General features: G+C 44.3%; 1 protein-coding gene across 1 annotated transcript in view; it reads left to right on the top strand.

Moving 5' to 3' along the window:
* Positions 1-25,600, top strand: part of GARRE1 (granule associated Rac and RHOG effector 1) — a 437,745-nt gene that overhangs the window by 127,551 nt on the left and 284,594 nt on the right. The window contains exon 2 of the mRNA XM_078670097.1: positions 6,281-7,590. Coding sequence (XP_078526223.1) covers positions 7,096-7,590 — 495 coding nt within the window. The 5' untranslated portion in view covers positions 6,281-7,095. The remainder of the gene's footprint in view (positions 1-6,280; positions 7,591-25,600) is intronic.

Here is a 25,600-nt window from a genome sequence, read left to right as displayed (position 1 = left end):
AAATAGAACATTTCTGCAGCAAATAACCCGTTCACTTACTGTTACGATAAAAGGAATACTTTTAATTAACTCAGAACAATCTTCATTATTGAGCATCAAATAACTACCATTTTCCAACAACTTGAACGTGGGGATGATAGCAGGAACTGGCGTGCCTTGCAACACGCAAGCCATATTTGGTCGGTGTTTGTTGCATGAACCGTGTAACTGTATGTGCCTACACATTAGTGAATGATCTGGCGTCTCAGTGCATTCCTCTCCATTCAGATAAACTTCTTGATCATCTTTGAAACATCTGTATGTGTATGGAAGCGACCAGACCTCATGAAGAAAAGCACTACCTAAAGGTTCATAACGACCTATTGGTATATATTTCATACAATTTGAAAACTTATATAAAGCAAAGGCAGCCTTATTAAACCGTGGATAAGGCACGTTGCCAAAAAACCCGCAATCCTCTGCTGATGATGTCACTGAGCATGTCATGAATGATGTAATATGTGACATCATCAGCAGTGGATTACGGGTAATAGTATCTCTAGTTTACTCCCCTATAGCTGTCTTTCTTTTAACATAAGTGTCTGTTTCCTTCCCTTATACTTACTGTTTTTGGTTCGCTTCCGGTTCGCGTACCGGGGAGCGAACTGGGAAGCGAACTAAGAGAAATAGAGGTTGGCACAGTTCGAAATATTGTACCAAGTTTTTTAATAACGGGGAGGTAGTTCTGAAAAGAACTTTTTTTTTTATTTTTCAGAACATTTTTTTACTTTTTTTGAATTTTTCTGAACAGTTTTATATTTTTTGGGGTTTTTCTTGGAGGGGGCAATGAAAACGATTCATTGTAAAGGGCTCAACAGGAGCAACAAAACAAAAAAAAGAAGTATTTATTATTTTGGGCGTTTCGTACAAACTTGCATATGATAGTCAATAGCTCTGTTGATCAGAGTGATGCTTTTTTCTCCGTAGGAAATGAATCCATCGCAAAATACGCAGATGTGTTTTACATCACCAAATCTCATTTGTATATTTGGCACCATCTCCCTGCCCTCTGGTCCCGTTACTTCCGGTACAACAGATCTTCTGGCCATAATAGGGAGATTATCTAGGTCGTTCCGAAACTGTGCAGCACTGTAGTTGTTAGGATGCCACCTAGTCATATGGCGATGCATTGTGTAGTTTCCGAAACTGTATTTTTTGTCGGTCCCTCTGGACAGTCTATCTTGACATATAAGGCAAGTTACGTATCTTGCATTTACTTTTTTCTGACCTTTGGGAATTTTAAAAAATTGCCAAATGAAGTTTTCTTTCCGGTGAGACGTCCTGGGCTGCTCAGGCAAAAACTGCCTCTCTTCGTGCTCGTCCTCCTGTTCCTCTTCTTCCTCTTCTTGTTGAATTATAACTTGAGCAGGTGGTCCACTCTTCCTTGGATGTGGTGGAGGTGGTGGGGAAGCACCAGCTGAAGCTACTAAAGAAGCCATTGCTCAGTGATCACAAAGGGTCTTTCTCTCACAATGATGAAAGTCAGAGTGAGGAAAGAAGGAGGGATTTTCATCATTTGGGAAAAACAAGAGTTCTCAACCAATCAAAAGTGTTCATTTTAGATTATATGACCTAGTCTTACATCATTAGGAAACCAAAAGTGAAATGAACCAATGAAAAGTGTTATTACCAAGTCACATGACTTGCTGTGTTTACGTTAAGCGCTTTGCAGGGCCTCCCGGTTTGCTTCCAGAAACCTGCGCTTTGCGACTCGCTTCGCGTACCAGTTCGCTAACGTTGTACGTCATATGACGTATCACGCGACAACGTGAAACGTCATGCGGACGGGAGGCGTCACGATGTTGTTTTCTAACGCGGCACTTGCGGTAAAGAAACGTTTACCGGCTCGCGGTGTATTTCGCGGCATCAAGGTCAGCTAACGGGAAGCTTCCCGATTCGCGAAGCGGGAACGAAGAAAAAAAAATATTAAAAAAAAAAATTATTCATAAACATATAAAATATATTTTTGGATTTAAAGAAGAATACATTTTACAGCTACAGATATTAGCTGTTAAAAAACCAATGAAATTCACAGAAAAAACCATAGGTTATAGACCATATATAGTTAGGAATTAGCATTTACAAAACCTTGAAAATTCACTGAAAAAACCATAGGTTATAGACCATATATAGTTAGGAATTAGCATTTAGAAAACCTTATTTTACTCACACAAAACCATTGAAATTCCATATATAGTTAGTTGCACTAACTATATATCGCGCACCCGCAATCCACTGCTGATGATGTCACATATTACATCATTCATGACATGGTCAGTGACATCACTGATGACATCACTGATGACATCTCAAATGACATCACTGATGACATCACTGATGACATCTCAAATGACATCACTGATGACATCATGACACACCAATACCAGTTACTACATAAGCACTCACTGATTCCTACGTCTACACACACATTCACTCATTCACCCATACAATCACTCATACATACAGTCACTTATTATTACAACACTATCATATGCACTCATACACCTATGCAGACAGTCACACACTGCCACTCATCCATGGAGTTACTCACACACCAAGCCAGTCCTGTAAAGAATCAATCACACTTCCATTTCTTCATCTATACAGTTAAACACAGAACACCATACTTCAGTGACATCACTGATGACATCACTAATGACATCTGAAATGACATCACTGATGACATCTCAAATGACATCACTGATGACATCATGACACACCAATACCAGTTACTACATACACACTCACTGATTCGTACGTCTACACACACATTCACTCATTCACCCATACAATTACTCATACATACAGTCACTTATTATTAGAACACTATCATATGCACTCATACACCTAGTCAGTCCTGTGAAGAATCAATCACACTTCGATTTCCTCATCTATAGTTAAACACAGAACACCATACTTTTCACACATATACTAACACATACTTACTCTCTTATACAATCACTGATACAAGTACACATTGATATGCACAGAGTCACACACCTCCCAGCCAGCCACACACACACTCAGTCTTCCATACATCCAGTCATTCTTCAATATGTAAAACGTATTTAAACTTTACAAAAACACACAGACACTAGATGATGTTATCAGTGATGTCACTGACCATGTCATGAATGATGTAATATGTGACATCATCAGCAGTGGATTGCGGGTGCGTGATATATAGTTAGTGCAACTAACTATATATGGAATTTCAATGGTTTTGTGTGAGTAAAATAAGGTTTTCTAAATGCTAATTCCTAACTATATATGGTCTATAACCTATGGTTTTTTCAGTGAATATATATATATATGAGAATTCCATTGTGCAACGGTTTTCAATCTTTTCTCATTTTCCACTTATTTCACTATTACTGAATTTGGCAGTATGATCGTATGCTATAAACTACGTTACAAGATGGCCGCCATACGTTTAGCCATAGCAGCATAATGTTAGTATGTCATTTATGTCCATTAATGATCATGTGACACGCTGTATTTTGAAATACTGCCATTCGAGCACAGGGCAACTGACATCGAAAAAGACGCAAGGCGAAACGCGTCTGTCAGTAAGCGGGGGGTCTGCACTAATAAAGTATTCTATACTTTGAAAATTGCTCCAGTGAGTGCTTTCAGTTGGTATTGAGAAATAGTCTGTGCCGTGTTGCAACATATATATATATATATATATATATATATATATATATATACACACACACAGACACACACAGACACACACAGACACACACAGACACACACAGACACACACAGACACACACAGACACACACAGACACACACAGACACACACAGACACACACAGACACACACAGACACACACAGACAGACACACACAGACACACACAGACACACACAGACAGACACACACAGACACACACAGACAGACACACACAGACACACACAGACAGACACACACAGACACACACAGACAGACACACACAGACACACACAGACACACCAATTTACACCTGGGCAAATAATAATACAGGAACTTAAAAAACAACGCAAGCAACTTGAGTTTAAATTGAACACAATCCATTACAATAATGTTTCATGTAACATACCGAAGAAAAATTATATATTTATTTAAAAACGACAAAAACTAAATTGGTATCAAAGGAAGAGCCAGAAATGTAATTTTAAAATAAATATACAATTTTTCTTCGGTATGTTACATGGAACATTATTGTAATGGATTGAGTTTAATTTATACAGAAGTTTATTGTATTGTTTTTTAAGTTCCTGTATTTGTCTGGGTGTAAATTGGTATATATGTGGTCTGACGTGATCATGCATGCAGTCCCGATGAAGCCTTTGTAAGGTGAAATGTGTTGGCTACAGTGTTTTTAGAAACATAATAAAGAAAATAACACACTGATTAATACGTTCCACGAGCATCTGTTCTATTTTAGTGTGATTTCTCAAAATTGTTTTTTTGCGTCTCTATTTTTGTGAAAAACTATCTAATTATGTGGTTAATGTGCAGCTGGCCATTGTGGTGGGTAACGGTCTCCTTTGATCTATTGACTACTCCAGGTGGTGCAGCTCTAAGGACCCTGGCTGCCTTTTCACTTGTTTATCATCTGGAACTGTATCACTTCCATAAGATGGCAGGCAGATTGAGAAAGGTGAAAGTTTACCTCACTCGCAGTCCTGAAATATGTTATCCGAGTAACTTCTGGTTATTCAGCTTGAGCCTAACCAGTCTCAGCTAGGTTTCTGTTGTTGCTGTTCTGTGTTCAACGCAACACTGTAAAGTTGGAAGCAAAATAGTTTTGGAAGTTAAACAGACTCCTCCTCCCCACCCATCGACCCCCTGTCCGGGAAGCCCACTGGCTAGCTGCAGGTTTGGTTAACAATGCCCAGGGATCAAAGGACATGAAGCTTATCTCATCCATCATTTTGTGAGCACTCCCAGGTCCTGAGGTCACCATACACCCTGCACACTCATTCTCACATTCCAAAAATATGTAACACAACATGCTGCACATCACACACATCATTGAAAAAGTATAAGGCTCCTGTTAATGCGAGTCTGGGAAAACGTAGGTGGTGAGTGCCCACTAACCATCTTTCCTTGACTAGGAGTACTGATACTCCCTCATTTCTGTAAAGCATTCATAATACCGTCAATTAATTAGTCATTGAATTAATAATCCGTTTAGTGGAGTTGTTTTTCTGTCAAGGAAGCTAGTATCAGTGGGATAACAGCAATTTTGTTAAATTATTGCCAAGATTTAAATGTATTTGATTTCTCTTTTTTTTTTTTTTAAATCATCCTTTTAGCAAAGTTGTTAACGAGTTCTATTGGTTAGATGGTGTTTTTTAGTTGATCTTGTTTAATGACTTGTGATAGAGCAGTTCTTTTGTGGCTCTCCAGTATCAAGAGCTTTCCCCACATTGGCTTGGACCTTTTTTTTTATAACCAATTTTATTGATTTTGTGAGAGACCAGAAAAAATAACAATACCAGCCATTTGTACAATTATCATTACAAGGCAAAGGCAAGAGAATGTTACACTAGCATAGCTGACAGACAAGGAGAAGACAGTGTCGTTCCCATCCTAGTCCTTGGTTGCACAAAAAACGTCTTCTACCACCCGACCCATTTGCCCCACATTCTACGAAACTTCTTTGGGCATCCCCATGCCTCATACAGGAGCTGTTATTGTGCAGCGCACCATTCCACCCCCTGCGCTAACGTGTCATGGCAGGAGCAGTCGAGTTCCCCCAGTTGGCCGCAGTGTCCCTTTTGGCCACCATCATCGCCGTGTTTAGAAAGAGTTTTTCAGCCCTGGAACCATCCATTGCCTCGGTGATACCCAGGAGCACATTCATTGGGTTAAGGGGAACCTCCCAGCCCAGGACCTCAGTGAACTCCCCTGTTACTGACTCCCAATAGCACGTGATTGCGGAGCAAAGCCATACCATGTGATAAGTCAGCTTGTGGGTGGGTGCAGCGGGGACAAGATGCATCGGGCCGGAGCCCAGAGCGGTAGAGACACGTCAGCGGGAGATATGCAGTGTGGAGATAGTATATTTGAACTAAGCAAAACTTTGCTGAGGCTGTGACTGCTTTTGGCTTGGGCCTTCTTAAGGCTGATACTCAAGATTATTGTTACAAAGAGTAATGTGTCGAGAGACTACAGGGGTAAAACTGTAACAACACTGGCCATTGTTCCAAAACTTTTTTTTTAACTTTCTCTTTTTTTTTTCTTTGCAGGAAATGACCTAGAGGCCTTACAAATACATGTGCGCATTCTTCCTTGAGACTTCAATCGAAGGCACATTCAATCTGGAAGCACCCTTGTTTCCACTGTAGCAGTATTAACTACCTCAACCAATGGAAGGAAAGGAGCAGATTTGCAACAACATCCCATCTAGTTTTTAATAACCTGAACTTGAAAATACTAAAAAAATTCAACCAGAGAGACTCTATTTTTCAGTATTGCGGCAAAGCACTACAGGCATTTGACAGACTGGATCTGCCAAAGCATACAAGACATATGATTATTCTGCTGAACGACAACCGACTTGCACTGCTTTTATAGTCACTGTTGATCAGTATTTCTGCGCTACAATTTTTAGTATGTTAAGGAAGTTCTATTTTGTTTTTTCTTTTACACAATTCTATCTATATATCTATATATTTTGATGTCCGTGTGAAAAGATTTTAAGCTACTGGTGTCGGTGGTTGGGCGGCAGAGAAAAACACATGTTTATTCCACTACAGAGTCCTCCACAAACACCACATGGTATAAAAACTGCGTTGCAACGAATATATCGGCAGCATACGAAGCTTCCTTTTTAAACACAAGCTGCAAACTGCAGCAGGGCTGCACTAAACACAAGAACACCAGGTCAGCTAACCCGCTGCCTTTCTCTGCTGTTACGGATTATAGAGTCGTCTGACTCGTGGAAATGCCTTTTTCAAAACCTGCGCGGCCAGTCCTTCGCTGCGATACGTAAACACAAATCTGCAAAAGGAGCTTGTCAGACGATTGTTAGCCTGTACGTTTGGCCGTCCACCTGACACCTATGTATTGCTGCAGTGCCCAGGAAAGTAAAATGGACTACAAGCGGCGCTTTTTGCTTGGCGGGTCCAAGCAGAAAGGGCAGCAGCACCAGCAGTTTCAAATGCCCGAGCTAAGCAGGACCCTTAGCGCACCACTGGCGTCGACGACCACAGCGCCCCCGTTGTCCTCCACAGTTGCTGCAGGCAGCTGCAACCTCCCCGCCCCTCACACAACTCCGATCGCAGACATCCAGCAGGGGATCTCCAAGTATCTGGATGCACTCAATGTTTTTTGTCGTGCAAGCACTTTCCTTACAGACCTTTTCAGCGGCGTTTTTCGAAACTCGCACTATTCTAAGGCAGCTATGCAACTGAAAGACGTGCAGGAACATGTCATGGAAGCAGCGAGTCGGCTCACAGCAGCAATAAAACCAGAAATCGCAAAAATGCTGATGGAGCTGAGTGTGGGAGCTGCAAATTTCAAAGATCAAAATGAGTTCAGTCTGCAAGACATTGAGGTAAGTTAAAGTTTCATAAATATTTTGTAAAGTGAGTGGATGAACCAATAATCCAGTTTTGAAGCATACATGTGGACAGTAAATCCACTAGATTACTAGAATATTGTTGTTTGGATGCATTGTTTTACAGACAAGCAAGATAAAAACGCTTTTTAATTATGTGTATGTGCTTATTTTATAGTTGATGATGATTGCATGAGACTTCCCGCAATATTGCTATTAAATGAACATTAATAATGTCTCCGTTAATACCCAAATTAAAAGTTGGCAATAGACAAGACTGATGTGGAGATCTCTGAACACTTTTGGCATGTAGGGCCAGATGTAGGAGCCCAAATACTGGTCGGTAACGGCCGAATTCGGCCGTTACCGACCGGTATTTAGTGATTGAGATGTAGGGGCATCATTTTACAGATTTGGTAAATTTACCGAATCGGTAAATTTACAGAATCTGTAAAATACTGAATTGGTATTTTTACCGATTCGGTCATTTCCGGATGTAGGTGGGACTCTTCTGAGTCCCAAAGGCCTTCCAGAATCGGTATTTTACCACCCAATCCAATTGGGTGCTAAAATACCGAATCCAGGTGTGCATGCACATGTGTGCATGCACACCTATGCCATGTGACAGACAGATATGCCCTTAGGGCATGTCTGTGTGCCACATGGCACACATGCCTGTATTTGGGGTGCTAGAGGGTGTCAAAGTGACACCCCCTGCAACCTTGCTGAAATCGGTATTTACCGAATCTGTAAATACCGATTCGGTAATGCCCATTGATTCCTATGGGCTTCAATGCCCATAGGAATCAATGGGCATTACCGAATCGGTATTTACAGAATCGGTAAATACCGAATCTTAACGATTCGGTATTTACCGAGTCTGTATTACCTACATCCCCCCCCCCCTCTATTTTACCACTTCTTAAATACCGAATCGGTATCATTCGGTATTTAAGAAGTGGTAAAATAGAATTACCTACATCTGACCCGTAATAACTTAGCACAGTAGAAACGTGCCCACCCATTTTGTTTTCAATTATTAGAATGAATGAATTACTTATTTGAAGAAAAATGTTTTAGTCGGCCAAAAATATGTTCATTTGTTACTTTTATGAATACTCCTTCCTAAATTAAGTAATTTATTTTTTAGATTTACCATGTTTGGCATTTCCCTCGAATCTAGAAATCCATTTGAGTCACATCAACTCCGTAATAAAAAAATAAAAAAAAGTATTGTTTTCCTTGGGCTACTCTTTCATCAGTAGAGCCCACTTCATTGCCACTCTCTTCAGCATCCGGCTCTAAGGTGCCCCGTCCCAAACAAGGTGTTGGAAACACTTGGGTGCACAGGATTTTTACAGATAATTAGCTTGGTGGTAACTGATCAGTGTTGCCTTCCGGGATATCTTTAATTGGTACATTTTATTAAAATTTGATGAGGACCATACCCGAAATGTTACCTTCAAGGGTGTCAGTCTTCATCTGTGAGCAGCCTGTACAATAAATCATGGTTAGCTGGGTATGCATGACTGTTAAGAGAGAACAATGCATTCTTGACTATGCCACCTGGGGGCACTATTCTTTGAAAGCTTTGCCAAATTATTCAGTAGTTCCCAAATCAATTCGACCTGGTGGACTTGCACATAGTCCTGAAAAAAGAGCAAGAACAGAACTTTGCTCTTGCCAACAGTATTTTTCTCAAAATAATGAGTCATTAAATCACACTTATTGGTAGGTGAGAAATTAAGCAGAAAGAAAAAACAGTTTTTCCTGTCAGTCACTACTGTGACTAAGGCCCTTTTAAAGGTACGCAACTAAACATGTTAGCATTTTGTGAACAAAGGTGAGTTTATTAAAGGGCATCTCTTATTCATGTTTTTTTTTTTTGTTTTTTTTTGCCACATGACTGAAGAGATGATGTAGCTGCGAGGACTTCATTCTGTAGTTTTCTTTCCTTTGCCACCCAAAATATAAATAAGACTCCTCCTCACTTATTATTAGGGCTCGCAAGCGAATATCCCTTTTGGTAGGGTTTAAAAAATGGACCTGGAAATTACACACAGCTCTTGCGTGTTTTTTCCTAGGTCCATTTTGATTGGGCTTTGCGTGCGTGCTGTTTTGTAACAGAACACGCAATAGGCCATAGGCGGTCGAGTAGCTCCGCCTATGGCCTATTGGTGTCTGTTACGCGCACCAAAGCCCATATGTCTTCAATTATCGCGGGTTTTTTTTTTTTTTTTTTTTTTTTTTTTTATCCATTTCACGGCTGCTCCGCTTGAATGCGCCCTCGCTGTCCTCCGTTAGGAAGCTTCTCTCATTACAAAGGTAAATGTTTCCGGACCTCTCTAGAATTGCACGCAAATTAAAACTGTGCATGCCCTTAATATTGGTGATACAAATATGTGCACACACGTTTGTTAACTCAGAGGGATTTCCAGTTAAACCAAACAAACTTAACAAACTAATTATTCGGCATGGATGTTCGAGAGAAAAAGAGGTGAGTGTATTGACTGAATTTAAATTCTTGCTAGAAAAAAAAAACCCTAGCTGGATGCTCAAAGAGTTTAAAGGTTAGGCAGGAAAGTATCCTGTAACACTGGTGTCTGCAGACAGGAGCAGTGTCATGTGAGTGAGGGAGGTAGTACTTTGTACTGATTGGAATGCCAAGTGCACCCTACCCCAGCATGGGCTGGGCCTCGCCTTATCTTTGTCCCAAGGTGCATGTGCCTGAGGGTGGGTGGATAAGCGATTGAGTGTTTACATTTGAAAAGTGCATCTGCAGACATTAATCTCTCCAGTATAGATTTCATGCTTGTTTAAAGAGGCACTCTTGATTACAGGGGAACCTTACTCACAGAGAACCAGGGTAATTGTTTTATATTGGGAGACAGCGCTTCTAGCGAAAATAATAACTAGTATTTCAATTGTAAATACATGCACAATGGCGATACATTCGTAAGGGACAAGGATAATGCAAGTGGAAAAAATAAGTTCTCTACACAGCTAGATCCGATAATTATTTATATATACACAATCGAAGTCATGAGCGCCAGTCATGTGACTGGCGCTTAATTTCTTGAATGTCACAGCACCAAAACGGCTTACCTCTGAATGCACAGTAAACATGGACTTAAAGCAAGAACGTGGTTTCCTGTCGGATAGTTAACTGAGCAATATAGACAAGGATGCATTTCTCACTGACAGTGTTGTTTAATTGTGTAGAAATTGTGAAAGGAAAATAAAATAAACGAAGCGCATAGGCATTTATTTTAAATTCCCATATTTGTTCTATTTCTGTTTTGGTGTAAAAATATAAAACAGACTGGCGACTTTTACATTGATATATATATATCACCAAAACTCCCCTTCAGTGCGAAGAAGAGGCCACACGAGGATTCCTTAGGGAGGCACTTTATTGACAAGCAAGTGTGGCATGATGCATTTCGGCGTACTCTCGCCTTCTTCAGATGCCGATGCTTTCCGTGCCTCGCATAAACACCGCCTTAAAATTCATCATCTGCACATCCCATTGGTGGCATGCTCGCCTCCCTTAGTCTTGTTTCCGCCCACTAGATGCAGCATGGTAGCAGACTGCATCTCCCGTGGAGGCATTTTTCTCAAAATTTTGCCCATTTTGGCTGGAGCAGTGCAAGGTAAGGCCCGTGAATGCGAGTGCCGGTAAATAATGTCTCAGTGTCTTCTCCGGTCCCCGCATACGTTCAAGCCCCCAGAATAAGTGTCCGCTGGGCCGTAGGTACAAAATACAGTGATTTTGCCTCACGTGCACTCACGTGCTGCCCCTGGCAGCGGCCCCATGCTTTGCTTGCGCTGGATGGCGGGCTGGAGCTGTCCCAATACCTTGGGCGAAGAAAAGCTGAAACGGCAAGAGCCAGTGAAAGCCCCAGCCAACTTGCTGAACGGGGCCCCTTTCGCGTCTCTGGCTGATGCGCACAAATTACCAAAACTCCCCTTCAGTGCGAAGAAGAAGAGGCCACACAAGGATTCCTTAGGGAGGCACTTTATTGACAAGCAAGTGTGGCATGATGCATTTCGGCGTACTCTCGCCTTCTTCAGATACCGATGCTTTCCGTGCCTTGCATGAACACCGCCTTAAAATTCATCCTCCGCATATATATATATATATGTATATATATATATATATATCCTGTACACCGTTTGTCTCCAAACTCGCGCGCTCGTGCAACACAGCAAGCAGACTCCGGACACGGACCTCGAGGTGTATAAAGTTTTATTCGGCAGAAAGAGTCACCGACGTTTCGGCTCAGCGGAGCCTTGATCACATGACACTTCACTTCAACTCGTGACATTAACTTCCCAAAACTGCATGAGAAACGACGAGGGCAGACCTTCTTAGTGCAAATTCGATTTATTTCACCAGTGTGCCATCACGACGCGTTTCGGCCGTACCAGCGGCCTTGATCACATTCGGGTTCAATCCGGGTCACTTGTATAGCAGGGCCATCCAAAATATATATATATATATATATATATATATATATATATATATATATATATATATATATATATATATATATATATATATATATATATATATATATATATATATATATATATATATATATATATATATATATATATATATATATACACTCAAAAACACCAAGGCGTCGCACTCTCAGGCGGGTGCTCCCGTTGCGAGGGTGCACTCGCAAAACCAGTACTGCTCTGCCTCCCAAAGCGACAATCACCCGCATATACACATACATATATATATATATATATCCAAAACAACTCCTTCCCCGAAGAGAGAAAGCGGAGGCCAGAGGGGATTCCTGAAAGGCACTTTATTTCAAGAATGTACAGGTTAGTGGCGGCGAATGCATTTCGGCATACTTCTTGCCTTCTTCAGCGCCCTCCACTAACAAAAGTCAAGCAATGAATCCAACAGCTCTGCTTCACTGAATATAGTGCTGACGACACTGGGCTCCTCCCCAAGCAGAGCCAGCTCACCTGTTGGGGATTGCGGAAAATTAAACCAACTCCAACTCCCAGCATGCATCATGTTCATGCATCTGGGTCGGTGGTGTGGGGGACAAAACCTTGATGGTACCAGCTTCAGTGTCTTTGTACAGGCTGGGATAGCGTGACTCGTTCGATCTCATCATCAAAAAACCAAAACGCCTCCTCGGGTCCCCTCGGACTGCTACAGCCGTGCAATGTGGTAAACCAATGTGCGGGGACAGCCATGCAGCACACAACATCCTAACGGAGGTGGAATTCCTCACACCGCACGTGTCTCCCAATCGTCACGGCGGACACCGGAGCTCCCGATCCCTCGAGCCTTTCAAACACTGCGGAGGAGTGTGGTGCCAGTTCAATCCGGGTCACTTGTATAGCAGGGCCATCCCAACAGGGCTCCTGGCTTGGCGCAGAAAATAGCCAAAACAACTCCTTCCCCGAACAGAAACCGCGGAGGCCAGAGGGGATTCCTGAAAAGCACTTTATGTCAAGAATGCACAGGTTAGTGGCGGCGAATGCATTTCGGCATACTTCTTGCCTTCTTCAGTGCCCTGCACTAACAAAAGTCAAGCAATGAATCCAACAGCTCTGCTTCACTGAATATAGTGCTGACGACACTGGGCTCCTCCCATAACAGAGTGAGCTCACCTGTTGGGGATCGCGGAAAATTAAACAAACTCCAACTCCCAGCATGCATCATGTTCATGCATCTGGGTCGGTGGTGTGGGGGGCAAAACCTTGATGGTACCAGCTTCAGTGTCTTTGTACAGGCTGGGATGGCGTGACTCGTTGCCTCACATCCAGAAACCAAAGCGCCTCCCTATATATTTGCTCATTTGACTTGCAGTCACTGTAAATTACGTTAAATATGGCAGTATAATTAGCATTCATTTTCATACTATAAGGTGCCATTTGATTCATAATTTTTTTTTTACAGCTACTTGTATCAATATTTTTGGAATATTCTGACACTTGCTGCTTTTGAGCTCACTGTATCTCATTTTCTTTTCTGTCGTCTTTTTTCCTTTCGGTCTCCCCGTGTGTTAGATCTCATACTTCTGCTGTCTACTTCTAGGCTACATATTATTCCTGGTAACTTTCGTCATCAACCTTTAGTTAACATGTACCCCTTTCTGGTCCTGTTGTTGTATTCAAAGGTTGGTATATCTACTATGTGTAGATGACCTGCCTTTATCTTGCATCTTTAATGATTTACATTTTTCAAGATTTTATTTTGTTACCCACGTACATTAACATTCTACGTTGTCAATATAATCTGTGGTGCCGCTTCTTCCATGTCCTACTGCCCTTGTATGTTAGCCAATATTTGGTATATTTGTTTTTATTATCTACCTGCAGGTGAGAATCAAACATATAATCCAGCTGCTTTCTTACATACAAGCTTTATTACAAATCAGTTTTGTCTGGATCTGGCAAAGGGAATGTTGGCTATCCAAATGCACAAATCCGCTTTAAAACCTATTCTGTAGTCTTTTGTCAAACCCTTTCATAAAAATATCCAAATCACCTCCAAACTAAAACAGTCAAGCAGTGTATTCTGTGTGTATTTCCCAAGTTCTGCTCTGCACCGAATGTATGACGTGACAACGAATTCCGTTGCAACGCATTCCTTTACCACGCATGCGTTACAACGGAATTCGTTTTCCACGCATAACCTTTACCTCGAATATTCCTTTACCACGCATACATTTACAAAGTTTTTCGTTGTAAATGTATGCATGGTGAGGGCATACTCTTGATGAAGGTTATAACTCTCCCCTTAAATGCCCCCTGCCTCCACTCCTTATATTTACCCCTGCCCTTAACCCTTAATATATATATATTTATTTTACTAAAATGCCCCTTACCTTTTAACTCGCCTTCTCTCCTTCTTCTTTGGTTACGTCGGTCGTACGTCGTTGAGAGGAAGAGGAAGTTACTTTCCGTTTCCTCTCGAACGACGTCGATTGCTTCAGCTTCGTCTTCACTTCGGCTCTTCAGGTAAGGTTTGTTTTCTGGGGGGGAGACCCCCCCCCCAGCCCCCCTTTTTATCCCAACGCTTTATTTTTTTTTGATGGGGGAGACCCCCCAAACCCCCCCTTTTTTTTCTTTTCCTTTACCACACATGCCTTTACTACGTATTTCGTAGTAAAGGTATGCGTGGTAAAGCCTCTCGTTGTAACCACGCATGCGTTGTAAAGCATGCGTGATAAAGGATTTCGTGGAAACGGCTTCGTTGTAGAGGCCGTTTCCCCTCTGCACCCACCTCCAGGTATCCTAGTTTGTCTTCGAAAGGTACCTTCTCTCTTCCTAATGCACTTTCTTCCCAAGAGATTTTGTAAAAATAATTCCAGGCATCCCTGTAAGCGAATATGTATGCATCCTTATTGCTATCTACAGTACTCTGCTTTACTTCAGGACAAGAACGACATTATATAAATGCTTCTAATAAAACGAGGAAATTAAGTAACCACAATGAGTCAGTCCTTGATTTAGAACCAATAAATGCAAGAAAGATCAGACCAGGAGGCTGAGCTCCTCTGTGTATATACCCAGAATATCGAAAAACGCCTGTTTGCATTGCTGGGCTCGGTACATTACTTCTGAGGTTCAGAAGGAAAGTAAAGACTTACCTTCTCAAGCAGCACCTCATCAGTGATTGATCAAGAGCCCCAGCTCGTCAACCCTATAAAAATATCAAAGAAATAAACTCTCCGCTTCCCTCTACCATGGCCCATGATTCTAGGCCATTCCCTACAATTAGATTCCCTCTTTACGAAACAGCATGCCTTTACTTGGTAGGTGTGCAGCTTTTAAATATCAGTACACCGCAGTTTACCTTTAATTGTTTTTGTGTGAATTGGTTCATGTAGGGTGTCACTTACCACAGTCCTATCTCTTTAATAGCTGAGGCAAAAATGATGGATCCTACTTTGGTCTCCTCTTTTAGCCTTGTCGATTTCTGTGGTTCAAAGTTTTTTTTCAGTACGAATAAGGAAATAGTGGCACCAGACATACTATTTCCATTTTAGAGTGAATGTGAAATGACCACGTGTATCAATTTGAATAAAAAATACATATAATTTTAAAGGGAAAGTTTTAGATTCGTGGTCAAAGCATATCCTGGGGATTAAGTCACTTACACTCCATATTTCCAACCGATTAAACATATGCATTGATAAATATCTACATATGCTCAGTGCTATATAACACTAAATCTTCTACTTTACACACTTTACAGTCTTTGTTAGGTCTCAGATTACAACATACCTGGCGTGTTCTTATAGCAGGAGATAACCATCTGAGCCCTTCTCTGCCTTAATGACAGCGGAGGATGAAGAGTGGGGTCTACTTGAGTTTATTAGTCAGCCAGTTAAGAAATGGCCACGGATATCATGTCAACTTTTCCCCCTCTGCTTGGAATATGCCTTGAATATTGCTTTGGTAGCTGCTTATGGACAAACTAAATCAAATCACTGCCCACAACCTACTTTTAAAAGAGAACTCTATATTCATTATATAGATTATATAACTTGATCTAAGGATATGATATTACATGACCTATATGAAAATCATAGTAGGAGCGGACAGTGACTATAACACCCTAGTTGCAGAATTTAATTTAGATGTATTCTCCAAGCCCCAGGAGCAAATTAATAATATCTTCCCAATACCGCTAGCCCTTACAAATAATTTCACAAATGTAAAATGGGCTAATAAAAATTACAATGAACATGCTCAGGCTGAGATTTATCAATCACTGGTGGCATATTTTGAATCGTATGAACACTCCAAGATTGGTATTTTTAAGTTTGTTCCAAAACTCTTAGAAACCCTAAAGTATGTGTTTAGGAAGCAATCAATAAAGTTAAAAGTCCGAATTGCCTCTTGTCCCTGGTATACTAAAGAGTGTAGGATGGCAAAGGGGGGCTTGATTAAGGCTATCAAAGATGGTGTTAAATAAGGCATAACCAGAGCGGCAGAGCTCTGTAGGACAATTCTTATTAATTCCAAAAAGAAATGGGAGGATGTTTAGTGAGCTGACCTCTTAGAAGCTCTGAGGAAAGGAGATCCCAGAGCCTTTTGGAGAACTATTGCCACTGGCAGTAGTAGCTCTGGAGCTACCACCTCTGATGCCTTTGTCCAGGTAGATCAATGTGTTGAGCGCTTTTCTGCTTTATATGGTGCTAGGAACACCACCAGGCCCTTATGTGCGGATGAGAGGATGGCTCATCCACTGGTTATTGACCTTGTGCAAGTGCTTTCCCCATTCGTCGTATTTTCCTTAAAGGAAATGGAGGTTGCCCTTTTACACATGAAGAAAGAAAAGGCTCCTGGCCCTGATATTATACCTGGAGATTTGTTCCATTCAGAGCAGTATATCTGGGGTCCTTACCTGAATATGCTTAGTAATGCCATAGCAAAGGGGGAAGAAATCCCAGAGAAATGGCGTGCTGCTGTTATTGCCCCAATCTACAACAAACATTGGCATAGCCAATAGGTTTTGCTTTTGGGCCCTTATAAGAATTTAGTTATGCAGCACAATATCCTTACATCAACTGCTGCATGGCTAAACGCTTCTAAGGTCCCAAAGGCAAGACCTATTGGCTATGCCAATGCTTGTCATAATTAACTTGGAATGGCTTTTAAGTTTTCTTTAACTGCATTTCGTGTTGGTTAATTGTTAAATGCAATATGCACACATTTTTCTGAGGATTCTCTTGCTGTACAGGCCGACACTTCCAAATGCATGCAAGGTTTGCCTCTACGGAATTAAATTGGACTGTGTGAAACAAATAGAAACAAGCAGTTGCAAAACCAATAGGTCTGACTTACATATTTAGTTCTCTAGTAGGGGATCTCTGTGTATAGTCATAATCTAGTGAATAGTCCCGCCCATGTGCGTGGACCCCGGAGCAATCAAAAATAATCTCTTACAGTGTCAAAAAATGCAGGAATGCATAGACACTTAAGAGAGAATTTAAAGACAGATAATGCAGCCAAAAAGGCTACACTGTCCAGTACTTCAACTAGAAATTCCACCATAAAATCCACAAAACAGCAAAGCCTGTACAGATTTCCCTTTGTTTAACAGCAAAGTCCCTCAGGAATGATAGAGAGAAGAACCTGGACAGACAAGCCCCATAGGCTGCCATTATGTGGCTTAATTAGGATACTGTGCCTTTAAGGAACCTTCCAGAACCTTATCCCAGAATGCATAGCAGGTCCAACTTAGCCTCAGTTCTTTTTTCCGGCTCCAAGCAGGACCCTGGAGCATTGAGCTCTCCCTTTTCAAGGGATTTGTTGGTGTTTTACACTAATTTCGATTTTTGGTGCTTTAAAAGTACTTTGGTGACTTTCTTTCTGAGTTTCTGCACTCTTTTTTTGTCCATAATGCCTGCATTATTCGACAAATGCCCGGAGTGCTCAAGGAAGAAGGCCAAGTCAGACCCCCATGAGGTCTGTATTCTCTGCCTTCCCTCTTCCCACATTCCTGAGGACTGTGTGATCTGCAGAGGCTTCTCTGGAAGGACCCTGAAGGAGAGGAAGAAGATCAGACTTCAGGGACTTGAAGAGAGAAGGTTGAAGGCACGAGGTGGGTCAGGAGGGGCTCCTTCTACCCATGCTGAGGCCTCTGGGGGGCTCCCCAGGGGCAGGAAGACCAGCCCTCGCCCAAGATCTCCGTCTGGGTCAGTTGCACTGACCACGACGTCGAGAGGACGGTCAACGGCCAGTTCCAGGTCTCCCCAGGGCTCTGGGTCGAGAAAACGTCGCCCGTCGACGTCGAGGAACGTGTTCCGGCCGCCGTCGAAGCCGGTGTCGATCTCCTCGTCGTCGGTGTCGGCGTCGAGTGGTCGACATCGGAGGGCCCGGCGTCGGCGCTCGCCGTCGAGGCGACACCGCCGTTCGCCGTCGAGGACATCGTCGTTGAGGGGATCCTCGTCGTCGAGGCCGCCGTCGAGACGGAAGAAGTCTCCGGCGCCGAAGAGGTCGACGTCGAAGCATTCGAAAAGACCGACGTCGAGACGCTCAAGGAGATCGACGTCGAGAAGGTCCGAGAGGTCGACGTCGAGACGATCCAAAGGGTCGACGTCGAGACGATCCAAGAGGTCGACGTCGAGGCAGGCGAAGAGGTCGAGGTCGCCGTCGAGGCACCATCGCCCGTCGTCGAGGTTTCGGGGTTCGTCCATCTGGTCGGGGTCGACGTCGAGACGCAGACACGGTTCGACGTCGAGAAGTGAGAAACTGTCGACGCCGAAGGGCCGCTCGACGCCGAGGGACCATCGGTCGGCGTCTGGGCACCGATCTTCGGCGTCTGGAGGTCCTAAGGACAGGCCCAGGACTGTGGGGGGCTCCGGACGGGATGGTGGCTCGCCGGGACCGGCGCATTCCGGGGTGGATACTCCGATGAAGCCCTCTGCACCTCCTTCGCGGCCTACTTTGCCGAAGGGTCCGCCTCCGAAGGCCCCGACCCCACCTCCGATGCCGGCTCCGCAGACCCCGCGTCCGGTTACTCCTCCACCCCCGGTCCCACCGAGGGCGGTGTCGATGCCCAAGTTTCCGACGCCACCGAAGAAGACTCCTAAGAAGCCTAGGACTCCTGACCCTGGGAGGCCGAAGGAACGTCCGAGACCCAAGAGGTCGAGGTCTCGCTCGGGGAGACTGGACAGATAGAGGAGTGGACGTGGATCTTCCTCGAGATCCAGGCATCACCATAAGAGACGTCGGTCCAGGTCGCGTTCTGCCTCTGGGACCCGTTCCTACTCGCCCACGTTGTCTGATTCGCCGGAGACTAGGGTGTCTCCTATAGACGATATTGGCACGTTTCAGGAGGTTCTCCTGCGTGGAGCGGCGAAGTTGGGAATCAAGGTTGAAGCGCCAACAGCTTCTACTTCTGTGATTTTTGAGACATTACACAAAAGGCACTTGTCTCGCCCTCTGTTGGTGCCAGGGCTTCTTGAGCCCGCTGAACAGCTGTTCCTGACGCCGGCAGTGGTGAAGTCTGCGCCTTCCAGGATCCTAAAAAAGTACAGGGCTCCCGACTCGGACCCAGCCTTCTTGAGGAAGGACCCGGTACCGGATTCAGTGATCGTTACAGCTGCCAGAAAGCTTCATGCCACCTCCCCTGCGTCCACGGTGCCTCCGGACAAGGAGAGCCGCTGGATCGACTCTGCTGGTCGTAAGGCGTGTGGGACGTCCGCCTCTTCGATGAAGGCCGCCAGTGACTCGGCGTTGCTGGGGCGTTACGACCGGGCATTGTGGGACTCGATGGAGCAGTTTGCGGACCTTGTCCCTCGAGACCGCAAGGAGGACTTCATGGAGATCGTCCAGGAGGGGATGCTGGTCTCTAACCAGGCCATCGGCGCCGCAGCGGACATCTCCTTGCTGTCAGCGCACGGATACTGCCACGGGATTCACCAGAGACGCCATGCTTGGCTCAGGTTGACGTCACTGAAACCGGAAGCACAGCAACGCGTGGCGAATCTCCCGTTTTCCGGAGATACCCTCTTCGGAAAACACGCTGATGACGAGATGGCCAGGATGAAGGCCGAGGCGGAGACCCTGACGGCGGTGGGCTTGGAGAAGCCCAAGGAGAAGAAACCCTTCCGACAGTTCCAACGTCGGTTTGGGTCGCAGGGTCGTGGAAGGGGACAGTCTGCTGGACAACATCAACAGCAGCAGCAGCAGCAGCAGTACAGGCGTCCCTTCCAGAAACGCCAAGGGGGTAGAGGTAGACAACAGTCCTCTACCGCGACCAAGGGCCCGGCCGGGTCTCGACCCTGAGCGGTTACTTCCCCCTCGTCCGTTACCCGCTCCGGTGGGGGGAAGCGTTCAATTTTTTCTGGCAGAGTGGAGAAAAATTACTCAGGACAAGTGGGTGCTGAATATTGTTTGCAATGGATACAGTCTACGTTTCACCAGCCCTCCTCCATCGATTCCTCCCGTCAGCTCGCAGTATCAACTGCGCGAGCTTCAGGCGGAGGCGGACATTCTGCTAAGGAAAAGGGCGATCGAAGACGTACCTCTGTCTCAAAGAGGAAGAGGTCTTTACTCTCGGTTCTTTCTTGTCCGCAAGAAGGACAAAAACGAGTTCAGGCCCATTCTGGATTTGCGACAGGCAAACAAGTGGATTCGCAGAGAAAAGTTTCGCATGCTGTCGTTGCATCAGATCTACCCTCAGCTGCAACGAGGGGATTGGATGTGTGCCATAGATCTACAGGACGCATACTTCCACGTGCCCATTGCATGCAAACACAGGAAGTTTCTGCGCTTTCAAGTCTGCACCAATCACTATCAGTACACGGTGCTACCCTTCGGGCTGAAGTCTGCACCCAGGACGTTCTCGAAATGTATGGCAGTGGTAGCAGCACACCTGCGGAAGAACAAGGTGTTTGTCTACCCGTACCTGGACGATTGGTTGATCAAGACCTCCTCCTTCTCGGAAGCTCAAGCACACTTCCAGAAGACGTGCGTTCTCTTGAACAAGCTGGGGTTGCACATCAACATGTCCAAGTCGGTCCCGATTCCGGTCCAGTGCATCCAGTACTTGGGAGCCTCCATCAATACGCTGTCAGCAAGCGTGTCTCCTTCGGAAGAGCGACGTTTATCACTCGTTCGGAAGGCTCAGGCTCTCATGAACACTCTGTCTACGACTGTGAGGACGGTGTCTTCTCTACTGGGGTCGATGGCCTCTTGCATCTTCCTGACACCACATGCGCGGCTGCACATGAGACCGCTGCAGGAGTGCTTGGAAGATCAGTGGGACCAGAGGAGAGGTTCTTGGGACGACAAGATACGACTGTCTCTACATGCTCTTCAGTCTCTGAAGTGGTGGTGCTCGAAGGAGAATCTCCTCAGAGGGGTTCCCTTCCACAAGGACATTCCCACTCAGACCATCGTGACGGATGCGTCTCTCCAAGGCTGGGGAGCGCACTCCGAAGACCTACAAATTCAAGGGACGTGGTCCCCGGCGGAGTCCACGTACCACATCAATTTCCTGGAACTGAGAGCTGGTCACTTGGCACTGAAGGCCTTTCATCCGTCCTTTCGGACCAACTCTCTGCTTGTTCAGACGGACAACACGACAATGATGTATTACCTCAACAAGCAGGGGGGCTCGAGATCGCGCACTCTGTCGCAGGAGGCGCAGGCGATCTGGCACTGGCTTCTGGCTCGAGGACTGTCGATAACGGCCACCCATCTGCCAGGTGTGCAGAATGTTCAGGCAGATGAACTGAGCAGACTCATTCAGGAAAACCACGAATGGGTCATAAACGACGAAGTACTGGGAGAAGTCTTCGCAAGGTGGGGAACTCCAGACGTAGATCTGTTCGCCACCGCCGAAAACAGCAAATGCCAAGGCTTCGCCTCCAGGTACTACCAGCCGGGGACGCTGGGGAACGCGTAATGGATCAACTGGTCGAACAGCTTTCTGTACGCTTTTCCACCAATTCCCCTGATTCCGGCGGTTCTCATCAAGCTGTCCCAATCCAGGGCCAGGATGATTCTGATTGCCCCGGAATGGCCCAGACAGTGGTGGTTCACGGACCTGCTTCACCGATCTCTCCTTCCTCACATGAAGCTGCCGTGCAGGCCGGACCTTCTCACGAAGTTCGGGGGGCGGATGGTGCACCCCAGCCTCTCGTCTTTGAGTTTGGCGGCATGGCTCCTGAAATAGTGCAATATGGCCATCTGAATCTCCCAGAGGATTGTATGGACATACTGAAGGAGGCTAAGCGACCTTCCACTAGGACTTCTTATGCTTACAAGTGGAAGAGGTTTTGCATCTGGTGTAGGTCTAAGAACTATGACCCTACGGCATGCAAGGAAGATGTCATCCTTCCATATCTGCTACATCTGGCGCAGTCGGGCCTTAATGTTCATTCCATTAAGGTTCATCTGGCTGCTTTGACTGCCTACAGGAAAGGCCCTTCACAGACTTCCTTTTTCCAGATCCCTGTGATCAAAGATTTTTTGGAAGGCTTGAAGAAAGTGTTCCCTCCTGTCAGGCTTCCTTCGCCTTCATGGGACCTGAATGTGGTGCTGTCCAGATTGATGAAGGAGCCTTTTGAACCCATTCATAAGGCTTCATTGCAGCACCTGTCCTGGAAGGCGGCGTTCCTAGTGGCCATTACATCGGCCCGCAGGGTGAGTGAGATTCAGGCATTGTGTTGCCAAGAACCTTATACTGTGTTTCATACTGCTAAGGTTGTTATGCGTACTCACCCTAAGTTTCTTCCCAAGGTTGTTTCTGATTTTCATATCAACCAGACTATCACTTTGCCTACGTTCTTTCAGAATCCTTCATCTCCAGCGGAAAGGTCTTTACATTCCCTGGATGTGCGGAGGGTGCTGAAGTTTTATCTTGATAAGACTAAAGATATTCGTAGGTCTGACCAATTGTTCATCAATTATGGCTCAGTCAGGACAGGTCTGACTACCTCTAAACAGTCCATCTCGAGGTGGATTGTGTCCTGCATACAGTTGTGTTACTGCAAAGCTAATAAGACCTTAGGGGGCAAGCCTAAGGCTCATTCCACCAGGGGCAAGGCTGCTACGACAGCTATGCTCCGTAATGTTCCCATTGCAGAGATCTGCAAGGCGGCCACTTGGAAGTCGGTCCATACCTTTGCTAAGCATTACTGCCTGGACACTGATGCCAGGGCAGACGCTCAGGTTGGGCAGGCTTCGCTGCGGAATCTGTTCGCACAGTAGTGGCGTTATTTTATTCTCCACCGCCGCTTGGTGTGGGGATGGGCTTGCCATTCTATTCACTAGATTATGACTATACACAGAGATCCCCTACTACAGAAGGAGTAGTTTCTGTCCTGTAACTCCAGTTCTGTAGTAGGGGTATCTCTGTTATAGTCATAAGCGCCCTCCCGCCTCCCCGGTGGAGAGTTATTCATGTTCATAATGCTACAGGTCTGGCGTTTTTTACGCCCTCAAAAAGAACTGAGGCTAAGTTGGACCTGCTATGCATTCTGGGATACTGGGAGAAGGTTCTGGAAGGTTCCTTAAAGGCACAGTATCCTAATTAAGCCACATAATGGCAGCCTATGGGGCTTGTCTGTCCAGGTTCTTCTCTCTATCATTCCTGAGGGACTTTGCTGTTAAACAAAGGGAAATCTGTACAGGCTTTGCTGTTTTGTGGATTTTATGGTGGAATTTCTAGTTGAAGTACTGGACAGTGTAGCCTTTTTGGCTGCATTATCTGTCTTTAAATTCTCTCTTAAGTGTCTATGCATTTCTGCATTTTTTGACTCTGTAAGAGATTATTTTTGATTGCTCCGGGGTCCACGCACATGGGCGGGACTATTCACTAGATTATGACTATAACAGAGATACCCCTACTACAGAACTGGAGTTACAGGACAGAAACTACTCCTTATAAGCCACTTTTAAGATTACTTAAGACCGAAATAAAGTAAATTTGATGAAAAGACAATGCTTATAACGCTCGTACCTGTGCAGGCAGCTTAGTTGGACTTTAGCACGTTATTGCATTTATTTCCCTTCATTTTAATAATTGGTACAGTATTTTTTCACTTTCTCTCTAGCTTACATACTTTTTCTCTCCCCACCCCCAATGACTTGCTTTTGGAAGAGGCGACAATCCCCCTGAGACCCCCATTCCAAAGTTATGTTACGTTTTTTCTTCTTACGATCATGGTTAGTTGCTTTGAGTTGCCACTGCTCCTTGTCTTTCACAGCATTAAGAAATCAACTACTGAATTTTAAGGTAAATGGGTTTCAAGTATTCATTTGTATTGTAATTTTTACTTTATAGTGATTGGAGGGGGAACGCGTTAAAGGACAAACGATCCTTTGTTTTTTGCTCGTAGACATATCTTCATCATTGCATAATAAATAGATGCCTGAAATTTCTGCCTTTGGTGGCGGCATGCTTATGCAGTGAAATCATGCAGGGACTGTTTCCTAGAGGGCCAGGTCTAATTTTAGCCTACAATACTTTGTACTGATATACCTAGCAAAAATGTGGATTGCAATAAAAGATATAGTCTTGACCTCTTCATAAGAGAGAAAAGGGAACTTTGTGTTCTTTAGCATTATCAAAGCTGGCCCTTTCCTAAGGCTGAGTCTATTTAAAAGTTAATCTTAATGAAGACTATTTAGCATATCTCCGACGCGGTTCACTGGTTTATGAATTTTTAGCAGTTGTACGATTGAGTCTAAATTCTACAAAATCCTATACAGTATTTTATCTTTTTGTAAAGTCATGCCTCTTCTGCCCATATGTCCCCTATTCCTAACCATTAGAAACTACAGTAACCGTGTGATGGGAGTAAAAACAGCTTAACCAAGTTGGCAAAATAATAAAAGTATATAGAGGTGTCGTCTTTTAATATTTTTCTTCATGCATCCAGGTTCCACTTTCTCAAGTTTAACTCGCACATCATTCTCACCTTTGTTTTCTGCTGCCCTCTGTTGCCTGGAATCAACTTTGTTCGTATGGTTTTCTGCCACTTATTTTTTTCGAGTTACAGCACCTACTTCATTATTGATAGAGATCAGGGAACCTTGCTGTACTATTTTTAAAATCTCAGCCAGCGGAGAGGCAATGCTATTAAGAGTGTCTAACTTCAGATGGATCCCTTCAAGCCGTCATGTCATAGCCATACCCAGGTTTCATTCTTCCTCAATATTTCTGAGATTTTCGTGACATTGAAGAATTATGTGTAAGTTACTCGGTGTTTTAGAAAATAAACTATGTAGCTCCTGTTATTCCAGTCTCAACGTGTCAAGACAGGTTTGCATGTGGGATAAACAGTCTTATTTCCAGACAGACTCCCCCTCCCCCCCCTCCTCTGCCCCCCCCCCTTACTGGGCAGAGGCCTCTAATTTATTTTTTTCACTACAAAATGTTATTGTCGACTGCAGAATCAGCCCCGGTGTTTCCAGAGTATGCAGTATTACAATATACATAGTAGCGGTATTGATGTCCACATTTACAGTATCAAAATAAAGCAGTATAGGGCTTAGG

The sequence above is a fragment of the Lissotriton helveticus genome, chromosome 12 (genome assembly GCF_964261635.1).
Source record: "Lissotriton helveticus chromosome 12, aLisHel1.1, whole genome shotgun sequence".
NCBI lineage: Eukaryota > Metazoa > Chordata > Amphibia > Caudata > Salamandridae > Lissotriton > Lissotriton helveticus.
Note: the sequence above shows the minus strand (reverse complement) of the source record. Positions and strands in the feature narration are given on the sequence as shown.